Source organism: Limulus polyphemus, unplaced genomic scaffold (assembly GCF_000517525.1).
Source record: "Limulus polyphemus unplaced genomic scaffold, Limulus_polyphemus-2.1.2 Scaffold1041, whole genome shotgun sequence".
Classification (NCBI taxonomy): domain Eukaryota; kingdom Metazoa; phylum Arthropoda; class Merostomata; order Xiphosura; family Limulidae; genus Limulus; species Limulus polyphemus.
In genome coordinates, this window is record NW_013666651.1 from 76,793 (window position 1) to 91,140 (window position 14,348).

Below are 14,348 nucleotides of genomic sequence, written 5' to 3' on the forward strand. Positions count from 1 at the left end.
AAATTATGCTGCTGAGGACGTGTCACCTGGAAAAGCCGCTGTCGAAGAAGAAACTCTACCTGGTTTTGAGAAGGGAAACAGTGAAGCCCTTGATGAAGTTACTACCACTGATGTGACTGTTGCCGATAATAGGACATTTCCTGATGGAGCAGATGAACCTCACATGAAGCAGAAGCCAGTTTCGCTGTCTAACCATTTCATTTTACACTTTCAGTACATAGACTATCAAAAATATCAGGTTATACTTTTGTTGTTAATCGACATAACATAAAATCCATTGTTGAAAACGCATATCAAACAGAGTCTGATATAAGAGTAATAGAAGATTCTTCATTACTTCATAAGACTACACTGTTATAAGAATTATTTACTTATTTCTGTATTGGTTGGTATACAGAAAAAAAAATGTTGAAAATCAGACGAGCGTGTCGGTGAAACGTTGTACATTTGCTGTTATGTTAAACGTATATTAAAGTTTTTCTTCATTACCCATTCAAGCCGTCTCCAGCCATTACTTGATCACTAGTTTGATTAACATTACACAATAAGACCGACATTATAAAAATATCATACTACCAATCAACATCGTAGGCGTTAAACACCATTAGATTTAATGCCGGTAAAGTGTTCACTTCGTGGCAGCAGATAGCTTAACTCCTTCGTTATCTTTTTAATAGCATTTAGTACATTATATGCATTTGCACTGTAGCCTAAAGTGCGATATACACATACACACACACACACACACACATATATACATGTATAATCACCACAAAGAAACGGAACTAAATGACTTATCAGGAATCCCCAAAATTGCCAATAATTATTAGCCCTGTTTATGAACATAATTTTGTATTATAATATTAGCTAGTTTTGTTTATTCCTATCACCACATATTACATTGCTTTTCGTTGTGACAATTTCAGTCGCTCGTGTGCAATAGCTGATAGCAAATGATCGCCGAAGTAATGACACAGCTCAATATATTAAGTTATAAGGAAGCCTAGTTTCAAGAATATTAATATTAGTTGATACGTCATGTGGCATGGTGGTGATAAGCAAATAGCTCTTATCTCTTGGCTTCATGAAGACGTTTGTTTATTTATTTATCACAGTGATATCGTTATGCTCTGAATACAGAAATTTATTATGCGAGACTAAGTCAGACATATAACAGACATACTGAATAATGCATCCTTTTTTAAAGTACATTTTTCATTTTTTTAAATAAAAAGTATAACGATTTTAACCACTAGTAGCCAGTTTACCTTGGTGGAAATTATTTAAGTTAAATTTGCTAGAGAATTTGCTTTTCTAATGCCAACCTAAGAACAATTCATCTCACGACAAAAATCATACAAATGGCACTATGTTCGTAAAACTAAAAATACATTACACAAGACTAGAGTTTCTTAGTATTACGATATTTATGGAAAATAGACACAGATAATCACGATTATCAAACATTTAAGATACAAGTAATATCAACTATAAACACGTATATTAGATATAATTAACCACAATTATAACACATTTATGATACAACTAACCACAATTATATAACACATACAAGATACAATTAACCATAATTATATAACACATACAAAATACCATTAACCACAATTATAACACATATAACATACAATTAATCATAATCATAACGCATATATGATACAACTAACCACAATTATATAACACATACAAAATACCATTAGCCAAAATTATAACACATATATGATACAACTAACCACAATTATATAACACATACAAGATACAACTAACCACAATTATATAACACATACAAAATACCATAACCACAATTATAGCACATATAACATACAATTAATCATAATCATAACGCATATAAGATACAATTATCACACATATCAGATACAAGTAACCACAACTAAACGCATGTACGAGTAACCACAATTACAACACATATAATATACAATTAACCATAATCATAACGCATATAAGATACAATTAATCACAATTATAACACATATAACATACAAGTAACTACAATTATAACACACAATTAACCATGATTATCACACATATAAGTATGATTTATGTAGAAAATCAAGAAATTCAATCAGCTAAGTAAAAATCGCTCAAGTATCTACAAACAATAAAAACAATTTACAAAAAATGTACGATGTAGGAATGTTAATATCATATCAGTTTTGTCAGTTTCTTCATTGCACTTGTAGAATGACCTCATATATTGATATTATACCATATAATTGGATAAGATAGATTATTAATCATCATTGGTCATAATCGTGACTTCTTGGGACTTAATGTTGAGGAACCTATAGTCAGGAAAGGACATATAAAAATGTATAGCTATATCATTCTTGTTTGCATTATATTTGCCACTGCTATCTCTACATCATTTTACATTTTAAAATATTTTTATTACTTGTTTTGTGACGTTTTCTTCCTTGACTGAAAGTTATGGTATTCTATGATTGTATGTAGTAAAATTTAATATCATGTTTGTTGATTTCTTTTTTACTCCTTTTCTTGATACATGATATAGGGGTTAGCTCCCTAAGTACACCAAATGTATAGTGTACAAAGTATTGAGTATTTTCATTGCCATAGGAAGCAATTCAGGAGTGGTAAGGCAATTGCCACAGCTAAACAGCGTAACACACGATGTAAAGCACACTACCGGCATACAAAGCATGTCATTTCTAGGGGGGTTCCGGATATGACCCCCAAAAAATGTTTGAAAATTTAATGCTACGAGAATGAATCTTGAGTCATTTTAGCTACAAATACTGCATAAATACATCGTAATGTATGAATTAAAAGAAGCAAGTTTTAATACACAAGTTATAGTTATACATGCCATGTAAAAGTGGTCAGGCCATCATTCTACTTGTTACAGTCATCTTTTATTGGCTGATAATTCCTGTTTCACCCTGTACTTAAGAGTTTTAAAGGAACTCCAGTTTTCTGTGAGAAAGCTAACTTCAGGGGTAATGATAGCATCGCTTACACTAGAATTATGATTTGTTTGTTGTTCCTTAGCTTGTATTAAGCACTACCGTGCTTAGTGATAGCCTGTTCATAAGTACTCTTAAAATTCTTTTCTATCATACTGAACCCATTGAGAAACTTCACACATTTTGGGTTAGCGTGGGAAAAAGGAAAATAATGCTGAACACTTTGGCTCTTCAGCTAGTTCCCAGTTCTCCACTTAAGCACACTTTTCAATCATCTTGGGAGCTTCACAAGCTGTAAAACACTCGACAATGGGGGTAATTAGGTGCTCAAATATGTCTATAACTCAAGTTTAGCAGTTACTTGTAAGCATCATAGAGTAATTGATTGAATGCGGTGGCCATTTCTTTCTCGGTCCATCCCTACATACTAAGCACTATCGTGCTTAATGACTACCAGTCCTTCAACAAACTCCAACACCATCAAAGAAGTTCGTTGTTTTTGCACCACTTTTGTTAAAAACGATCGAAATTAATATCGGTTTGAAGGAATGATAGAAGAATTATAATTTAAATAGTCCTTCTATGTATCAGTGAGACACGACAATCAGTTCCACAATACATTCAACATTCAAGAAAGGACATTGGAAACACATGTCTGAGAAGGTTTTCTCAAAAAACAAAAGAAACGAAATTTAGTTTCGTAGAAAAAAGAATCACCTTACACAGCCATTTTAACAGGTCAAAACAAAATTCTACTCTATGGCCTACGCACGTTACTCAGGAAAAAAGAATCACCCTACACAGCCATTTTAACAGGTCAAAACAAAATTCTACTTTATGGCCTACGCACGTTACTCATAGTAAATCGAATTGCTAAATTAAGAAGATAAACAAATAAAGGAAGTAAATGGAACTTGTACCCGATGTTGCTAAAATCTAAATGCTTAACAATAAATCTCTTCCTTTAAATTATATAGACATAGCATTTTCGATCTTAATTAAATAGTAACGATCTTGCTGTAAATTTGTAACAACACATCCCGAATTGCTTTTAATTCAACCTAAAACTCTACCTAAATAAGTTTTAACCCTTTACGATCAAACTGGAATATCCATTCGTGAAAATCATGAACCGCACTGAAGATCCACGTGTTTTTTTTTCTTTTCTCTCGTTAACCTTTGAACCATAATTCCTTACCTTGCGTGAGATAGACACTACAGGGATAAGAGATATAGTCTGTAGAGTAATGTAGAAATAGTTTGACATCAAGAATAAGAACAAAAAAATCCGTTTATTGAATCATTCTCGTGCACTCCACTTTTAAACCATATAAATGTTTTTCAAATTGAATTACACATAATATGAAAATACGTGTTGTAATAAACGTCTCTAGAACTTGTTATACTTGGCCAATTTGTACTTCGAGAGTGAAAGCAATCAAAGAATTATTAGGATAATTAATTTTTATACAACCTAAGAGAGAGCTGGAGAGATTACTTGAAATAGCTTCTTATAGTTAATTTGTTAGCAAGGTTGTTAAAGCTTCGCCAAAATAGCAATGCATTATATTTTTCAATGACATAAACTAATATATAGCTCTTACAAAATATAATACAACAGGTGAAGAGAGGGTAGGGGAAATCCTTCTTGAGGCCACAAGACAATTTTTTTTCAGTCAACACTAGCAGAAATCCGCAAAACATTTGCGGTCAAATTAATATCTTTATTGCAAAAGTACTTTTTTATAGAATTTCTAGAAAAATAAAAAAAAGAATTCTATTCGTAGATACCGGAATCTAAAATCCACTTGTCTTAGGTCTAACATTAGTTAAGCATTTATTAAGTACGGTCTATATTCGATAAAGTGATCAGTTAACACTATAACTTTCGTACATTTATTTTAGCTTGGTTAGGCTTAAACTTTACCGTACTTAACACTATCAATAAATAAACTTATAATATTATTCTACAACTTAATGTTAGACGTTTTTAAGAACTTTGATAATCCTTTTAATATGTTATTGTACAAAATGTCTACTAAAGTACATTTACATCCTCCTTTGAAATGAAGTGAGCAAAAACTGGATATCTATAGAGTTTTGAGTCGTTTTACTTCACCAAAAGTTTTATTGCCTAATATGTTACAATTTTACTCTTTCCTCCTTCTATAGAGCCCCACAGTGGCACAGCGGTATGTCTGCGGACTTACAACGCTAGAAACCGAGTTCCGATAGCTGTGTTGAGCGGAGCACAGATGGCCCATTGTGTAGCTTTGTACTTAATTACAAACAAACAAACCCTCTATAGACTTTTTGGTGGGTTGTTTTGACATATGCATGGTTACTATGTTGTTATAAGCTAAACAAAATGCTAGATTGAAATGAAAGTTATTAGTGGTCTACAACACACTTACGAATTAAACTCTCATATTATTTGCAGGAGCTTGCAGCATTTTTGTTATCAAAGACTGATTTCAGAAAAATAAACATTATTTCTTATAACTAGTAAAAATTTATAGAAATACAAAGCATTTATCAGATATACTCACAGTTACCATACTTTAAGAATTCTGTTGATGTTTTCAAGTAAACTGTGGTGTTTTAAATACTTTGACGGTGCTGTCAAGGGAGCTGCAATGTTTTAGTTACTCTACTGATATTGTCAAGGAAACCCCCGTGTTTCAGTTAACACACTGATACTGTCAAAGAAACCCCCGTGTTTCAGTTAAACCGCTGATACTGTCAAGGAAACCCCTGTGTTTCAGTTAACCCGCTAATATTGTCAATAGAACCAACGTGTTTTTATCACTACGCTGATATTGTCAAGGAAACCCCCGTGTTTCAGTTAACCCGTTGATGTTGTCATGGAAACCTCCGTGTTTCAGGTAACCCACTGATGTTATTAAGTGAACGCCCGTGTTCTAATTACTCCGCTTATAATGTCAAGGTAACCCTTGTGTTTCAATTACTTTGCTGATATTGTCAAGGGAACCCCTGTGTTTTAATTAATCCACTGATGTTGTCAAGGGAACGCCTGTGTTATATTTACCCCACTGATGTTAACAAAAGAACCATCGTGTTATAATTAACTTATTAATGTTGTCAAGAAAGCCCTGTGTTTTAACCACTCTGCTGATATTGTGAAGAAAACCCATTGTTTTAGTTAACCCGCTGATGTTGTGCAACTATCTACTGTGTCTTAGTTACTTCACTGACATTGTTGATTGAGATACCTTGTTCATTCTATAAACTTTCTAAAATGATCTTATTGTTCATATTTGTTACTTTAATAAGAGAGACAACATTGAGTAGCCTAATGATATTATACTTCAGATCGTTTAATACCGAATTAATAGAAATAAAAATATTTTAAAATGGAGATATAGTTAATATCACTCAGCTCCTGATTAACGCAGAGAAATAAGATTAAAATATTCATATTTGTACTAATTATCCCTTTTTAAAACAAAATTATACATTGAATCATTAACAAATGAATGGGACCTCCGTGGATTTGACGTGAAAACTTCCAGTAAAAAAAAAAGAAGATAGTTTACTACAAATAACATAAATTTTTGTACGTATAAAAACATTTGGTAATTAATATGGAATAACAGTTGTAAAAGAATGCTGCTATACATATAGTAGTCCAGAGAATATAAATTAAAAAGTTTTCAATTCCAGGAACAGTTAACGTAATTACGAGTCCAATGGAAGTAAGTGTCAGAAATGATACAGTTAGATGCTTGAAAATGCTACTTGAAGCGTATATATAGTGACTATGTTGCAGGAATACGTTCTTAATACAATAAACTTACCTGCCACCAGTAAGTGAAACTGACAAGTAAATAGCGCAGAGAGACCGGGGTTTGTGGAAAAACAGAAAGATATATTTATCGTATCAGTACAACTATCGAGTTAGGTGACTAAAGCCATTTTCAGCCTACCCCTGAGAGACAAGAAGTTTTATACACGTGCTAACCCGTAAGAAGAATGAATATGACCATTCTATAGTCCTGAGTTGCAGGATCATCAGAACACATACCATATCTTTAGATCTATAAGAAAAGTAAAGTTTTTGTACTTAAAACTAACATTGATAAAGATTGCGTGTACTGTGCTCTCGCTTCAATCATACGGTAGTCGGATGCTTACTAATAGTGTTAAGATTCTGTTATCCTTGTCCCCCGGTGAGACAGCGATAATTTTATGAACTTAGAACGCTTAAATCTGTGGTTCGATTCCCCGCGGTGGACACAGCAGATAACCCAAAGTGGTTCTGCCCCAAAACAAACAAACTATTATCCCTATAACTATAACAAGCACGTGTAGATATTTACTGTGTGACTGACTGTGTGTGTGTTTCCAAACAGTTGGGGAACATGACAGTGATTTAGTCATTGAACGTAAACATATATATAAGGATACACAGCATAGGTGTCTTCGATTCCTATTATATCTGGTAAACAAAGAAAAAGATAAACAGAAAACAAACAGCAAAGCTTTATTTAAAACGTGTTATTCTTAACTTTGTTTAACGCAAACTGGAGTTTAATACGAGACATTTCTATAAAAAAGACTGTTTGATATTATTTTAATATAATATTAACTTTCTAAACACGTGTATCGATGTTCGATTTTCGAATGACAGTGTTCCGATTTACACTCAACTGGATTAGTGAACTTACAGGATACGGATCGCTTATGATGAAACTGTAAAAGCGAAATATTGAGCTAATAAAGACACATTCTGGAGATATAGTTCATGATTTCATTTATCTAAAACTTCTTTATCGTCGGATATACAGTGTATAATATATTATGGCCACAATCACCAGGTGAAACTTTGTAACCATAAATATTATACTCTGTATATCCGAAAATAAATAAGTTTTAAGTTTTACATAACAGTGTACTTCCTTTGATTAGTAAACTTTTATTTATTTATTAGAACCGTCTGGTTCATTTGTTTCATCCTTATAAATAAAGGTACTTATTTTCTTCCAGGGAAACAACCTTATGACTATGAGAAATTCAACGTTTGAAGACCATTTTATGTAGGTAGGTCTGCCTGTATGTGATATAGACTAAAGCATAATTTAGTATTCTAAGACAGAAAACAAGGGCCACCAGTGGCACAGCGGTATGTCTGCGGACTTACAACACTAGAATCCGGGTTTCGATACCCGTGGTGGGCAGAGCACAGATAGCCCATTGTGTAGCTTTGTGCTTAATTACAAACAAACAGAAAACAAGGTAATTACTACAGTAAATTATCAGCATAACATTCATCTGTTTTTATACACTTCTAATAATCACTTTGAATGTATGTGTTAAATCACTTTGTAGAAAGACACCACCAAATTGTCAAACTTCTCCACGTTAGATAAGTTCATTTATGTATATAGTGTTAAGTTTAAATTGCCTTAAGAAAATGTTGTTTCAGAGCAAAATATTTTTTCATTGTAATCGATGATAGGAATACAGTGTTCAGTATACACAGTATATTTTTTTGCATATTATGATAGATTTTTTTTATTTATGCGTGGAATATTATGTCACTATAAAACGTTTCTCATGAAATATTCAATGTAGAAATAAATCCACGTTTCTTCCTATACATTTTTGGCTCAAGGAATGGCAGCAATAAAAACATTTTCAAAGTATATTTCCCCAAAACTGATAAACGTTCATAAATTACACATGTTTAGTGTTAAAACGTAAGGGGAAAAAAAAACTTGTTAAAACTCCCACACGGAACGATACGAAATTGCCTCTATCTGTTCAAGTACAATACTAAAAGAAAACAAAAAAGAACTCTTATTCATCGAGTGTATCAAAAATCAATCATCGCAGTGATGATACAAACGAACGGTTTCTACTCTTCAGTTATGATAGATCTTCTTTTCTGGCTGATCATGTCAGTTTGATCATTTGTAGAACAGGTTTTGTTTTTTTTTTGCTTCACCTTTGAAGATGATATTGGATAATGTGGTATGCCATATTCTACAAATTACAGAAAATAAAAATGTTAAAATATAGATTCCCATTGGACGTAAAAAAAAAAAACTAATTTTTTTTCTATATATCCTTGTAACAGGTAAAAGATAAAGGCGCGATGAAAGATTGAGCCCCTTGCTTCTTTATTAATCAGAACAACACGAAATCAGTCAAAAATATTATTTCACCCTGCAACTCGCGCGATAGCTGGTCGTCAACTCCTGCGTCCATTTAATCATAAAACGGACGCTATTGCTACCTGAAAACATATTCATCGTTTAACTAATTTGTATCAATCATCAAATAGTCTAGAGATGGTAGAAGAGGCTCCAATACAAGATGCAAACACTAAATACGATAGCAGACGAACAAATAATAGAACTGAAGCGTGTTTATTGTTTATTTGTAATTAAGCACAAGGCTACACGATGAGCTATCTGCGCTCTGCCCACCACGGGTATCGAAACCCGGATTCTAGCGTTGGAAGTCCGCAGACATACCGCTGTGTCACGGGGGGGCAAGAACTGAAGCTAAACTTAACTTAATTGAAATGAAAGGAAACATAAAATACGATTGACCTTGAAATGCTGAATAATGAAAATACACAACAATTTAACCTTGGGATGTTGGATCACAGAAACATAGAACAATTTAACCCTGGAACATTGGAATACAGAAATAAAGAACAATTTAACCCTAGAATGCTGGAACATAAAAACACACACCAATTTAATCCTCGAATGTTGCGACACAGAAATATAGACCAATTTAACCCTAGAATGCTGGAACATAAAAACACACACCAATTTAACGCTGAAATATTGCAACATAGAAACATAGACCAATTTAATTCTGAAATATTGCAACATAGAAACATAGACCAATTTAACCCTGAAATGTTGCAACACAGAAACATAGAAAAATTTAACCCTGGAATGTTGCAACACAGAAACATAGAACAATTTAACCCTGGAATGTTCGAACACAGAAATATAGAACAATTTAACCCTGAAATGTTGCAAAACAGAAACATAAACCAATTTAACCCTGGAATGTTGCGATACAAAAACATAGATCAATTTAATCCTGGAATGCTGTAATACAGAAATATATATATATCTAACTTTGGAAGATTATTAAATCACATAAAAAATTAACCAATTTGGCCCGGGAATATTGTAATAGACAAATATAGACCTATTTGACCCTGAAAGACAGACCAATTTATCCCCAGAAATTTGCAGCAAAAAATATAAACCAATTTAACCCTGAAATGTTGGACACATAAACATAGACAAATTTGACTCCAGAATGTTGTAATACAGAAAAGTAGATTTGTTTAGCAATGAACTTTCTAACACAGAGAAAAATTCATTGTTATTCCTCCAATATTTTCATGACTTTAAGAAATCACGTGGAATTAAGAAAGTATATAAATCGCAACTCGTTAATCACGTGCGATTACGACAAGTTTACCTCTCGGAAGCGCTTTGATTTTCGTTTTTTTTTTTCTAATGTGGTTTACTTTAGAATATTTAACACAAGAACCACAGTTCTATTAGACTCTTACATGTTTCAACCCAGGATTTACTGATGCCCAGAATGTTGTAACACAACCTATGAGTTTGTGGAATGTTTTGATTCAAGTATCATTGACTCTGAAACCTTATAACACAGCAGAAAGACATATTTTATCTTAGAATGTTGTAATACAAAATCCAACGACAGAAGACAAAACTAATTTCACCCTAGAATGCTGTAACATATAGAAAAAGGGCCGATTTCACCCTGGTGTGATGTAAAAAAAAATGAAGGTATAATTAAAATAAGTTTACATTTTAAAAACCGCATCAAACTCTGAATGTTGAAGTTTTTGTGTTAAGTTGAATCGTGTTATAAATTACATGAGCTTAAGGTTCAGCATACAAAACATACTAGCTCGTTTATCACCGCCAAAATAGTTCTCGGCTGGGTCTTCCAATCAGAACATCTATTTGAACTGAAAACAAAAATTACTTCACGAAGAATTGAAATGTATTGTAACATACGAAAACTTTGTTGGGAAAATCAAGTTCTATTGATATTTCTTGTTGTTATTTTATTTATCATTTTAACATCAACAGACTTTTGGGAGATAGGTCGTTATGGTGATGCATTGGGAATTATTATTGGGATTTACAAACCGTGTGTAGTCTTTTCATTATTTACATGCTCACACCCTGTTATACACTGTATTAGTGCTTCTGTTTAGAACATTAACTGTCACGTAACCAAGCTGTTGGTATCTTCTCAAATGAATTGCTAGTACTTAAGAATAAATATTTTAAACACAAAAACTTGCTGCAGAGTTAACTAGGATATGCCTGTGAAGGAAAGCAAGGAAACCTCATGCATCAAATTGATTGTAATACTGATGTTGAAAATCCTGTCTTTATCAGGCATGATCGATGTGTTTACTTACGTTTGAGTGCAGTTACACCACAATGAAGCATGAAATTGCATGGTCATCTTAATTTCTTTATTCCTTTTTCTTTCTGCACGTATATGTAGTATTTATCTTGCTTTTTAAAAATCACTAAGTTAAATTTTTGATGAGTTTATTTGAAAGCAAAATAACTTAATAAGCACATTGTAAAATATTAAAACAATTTATATACCATAAAACTAAAAACATTCAAATACAAGAAATTATAAAAACATAAAGTAAAGAAAGTAATAAAATAATAGCAGTAATATTTTACAACGAATATCAATAATCCAAGTGAAGATGTATTTATGTTATCAAACTAACTCAAAGCAATATAAAATTGAATTATTTGGCAAATGTTTAAGTTATAAAGGTATTTCACTTAAAACTTAAATAGTTGAAATTCGAGAGTATCTAATGAAGTTCGTAATGGTGGAATACTTGCTAAAAATATTGAATAAAATGGTCGATACCTGAAGAAGTGTAACTGGAGGGTATCTAGTGAGTTTTAGGATAGTGGAATTAACAACTAAAATTAAAACATAAAACCTATCTTAAAATATAAACAATTTTAATAGGAAGATATCTAATGAGATTTGGAATAAATAACATAAAAACGGTGACGAAACTTCACGAGAAGATATTAATAATACTTAATGCATCGCTTTTCAACTTCCTCAGGGAGATTTCGTAATAATTACAATAAATGAAATAATTGTGAGTTTAAAAAAGGTTATTAAAAAGTCAGAATACTTCGTAAAGCAGTTCGAATTCCCTTACGTGGCGGTTGATCAGTACCTTGTTGCTGTATTATTAGAAAAGTTCCATTAAATAGCAGATACATAATTACACATATACAAAGTTTAGCAGTTAGAACCAAAAAACTCCGTACCGAATACTCTAGACTTAACTATATTAACTATCTTCTCAAAACATAGACAGTATACAAAACATTATAATCCCTACTAATTCCCTCTCGCCCAAAATATTCGGTGTTTCTAAGGTTGTTCGAGCCCACGTCCAACCTTCTTTCAGAAACGTGCAATTATCCTATTTGTCGAGTTGCTGGTTAATCAAAACAGCATCTAAGTGTTCTGTTACCCTAGTATGTATAGGGTTGCCCTGTTCTTCCAATGTATGTAAATTCACAGATATTACATCAAAGTTGGTTGATAATATTGGTCGCTCCTTCGGGAAACCATATAACTTGGATATGCCACTTTTGAAAGGTTTAAGTTCGCCCGAATCTCTTTTGGGGAGACTACTTATTTTCTGTTAGATCATACGATAACCCAACTAAAACAAACCGAGAGGAAGAGCAAAGAACTTTTTGTGGTTAAATAATAAAGTAATCCAAACAAATAAATTATAGTAAGGCCGAAAAAAATAGTAATTTTCACAGCATAACATCAGACGAGCCTAAACCTTCTAACAGCCGTAAAATCTCGAGTTTTATAGTTTACCCTAAAAGCACAAACCAGGGATGCCTTCGTAACTCTTAGCATATACCTATTATCAAGCCATTCTCTATCTCTTCTGGCTACTTCACTATACTCTGGAACTCTTCTTGTGTGCCTATACAGTTTTCAAAAGTACACTGAATTCATTATCTCGACTCAAAAATGAAACCTATACTGTGATAAACAACATAATGTTGTTTCGTTAGACATCATAGCACTCTGTCCCTCTATTAGTATAGAAGAAGGTATTAAATCAGTGGAATATTCTGCATCTGATCACAAAGATAAATTTACAGATGTACAAGTTAACTGTCGACACCTCATTATACTTTGCCTTTCACAACGGGTACTTTCATTTCAAGAATAAAATCTGTCGTCAATTTTCTTTGCAATTTTATTCGCACACGTATTTGAAAAAGTATCTTTGAACAATAGCAACAAAAAGCCAACAGCCAACACGATCTCTGGGTAAGATTTATCGATGGTGGTTTTGGGCTCTGAAATCATCGTTTTGATAATTTGATAAAACTTCATAATTTTCTCAGTTCCCTGAATGCTAACATTGAATCCATTTTGACGTACACCGAAGAATACATTTCATAATGCTACCTTGAAGAAAAATTAATACACCCTACTTTCTACTCTGTTTCAGAAACCAATAAAAAAAGCGTGCATTTTATTTTACGTCAACTAACATCACCTCAGAGCCAGTTAAGAAAGATACAATCATCGGAGAACTGAACGGATCGAAACTGTAACAGTGAAATATCTAGATCTATTGCACGTGCTGAAATCAGATCCTTTTTCTTGACCAAAGACCATCCAACATTTTTACCTGGAAGAAACTTTCAAAGAATATCTAGCGTTTTTTATGTCTTTCTGATAAAACATTCAGATAAGTTATCAAAGAACCAAACATTCTGAAGACACCCTTCAGAAAACAAAAACACAAAAACTTTAAATAATGATATATAACATTTAAATACAAAGAAGAACGATCAATAAATCTGGATTACCTATTAAGGTAGTGGAATAACCCATTCTGATTTTGAAGAGCTATCTCCTAGAATGCTCTCTTGGGCTGCTCTAACTGAAAGACTAAAGGAAATGTAGCTAGTCAACAGTATTAACTGCCAGCTCTTGGGCTGCTCTAACTGAAAGACTAAAGGAAATGTAGCTAGTCAACAGTATTAACTGCCAGCTCTTGGGCTGCTCTAACTGAAAGACTAGAGGAAATGTAGCTAATCAACAGTATTAACTGCCAGCTCTTGGGGCTGCTCTAACTGAAAGACTAGAGGAAATGTAGCTAGTCAACAGTATTTACTGCCAGCTCTTGGGCTGCTCTAACTGAAAGACTAGAGGAAATGTAGCTAGTCAACAGTATTTACTGCCAGCTCTTGGGCTGCTCTAACTGAAAGACTAGAGGAAATGTAGCTAGTCAACAGTATTTACTGCCAGCTC

At 32.8% G+C, this 14,348-nt stretch overlaps 1 protein-coding gene across 2 annotated transcripts in view; it reads left to right on the plus strand.

Annotated features, from left to right (window-relative positions):
• LOC106461835 (histamine H2 receptor-like) overlaps positions 1-14,348 on the plus strand; it is a 62,105-nt gene that overhangs the window by 42,318 nt on the left and 5,439 nt on the right. The window contains exon 4 of one of the 2 annotated variants that reach the window (XM_013921693.2): positions 7,968-8,021. In XM_013921693.2, coding sequence (XP_013777147.1) covers positions 7,968-7,983 — 16 coding nt within the window. In that variant the 3' untranslated portion in view covers positions 7,984-8,021. The remainder of the gene's footprint in view (positions 1-7,967; positions 8,022-14,348) is intronic. The other variant, XM_022388912.1, reaches the window with a different exon arrangement.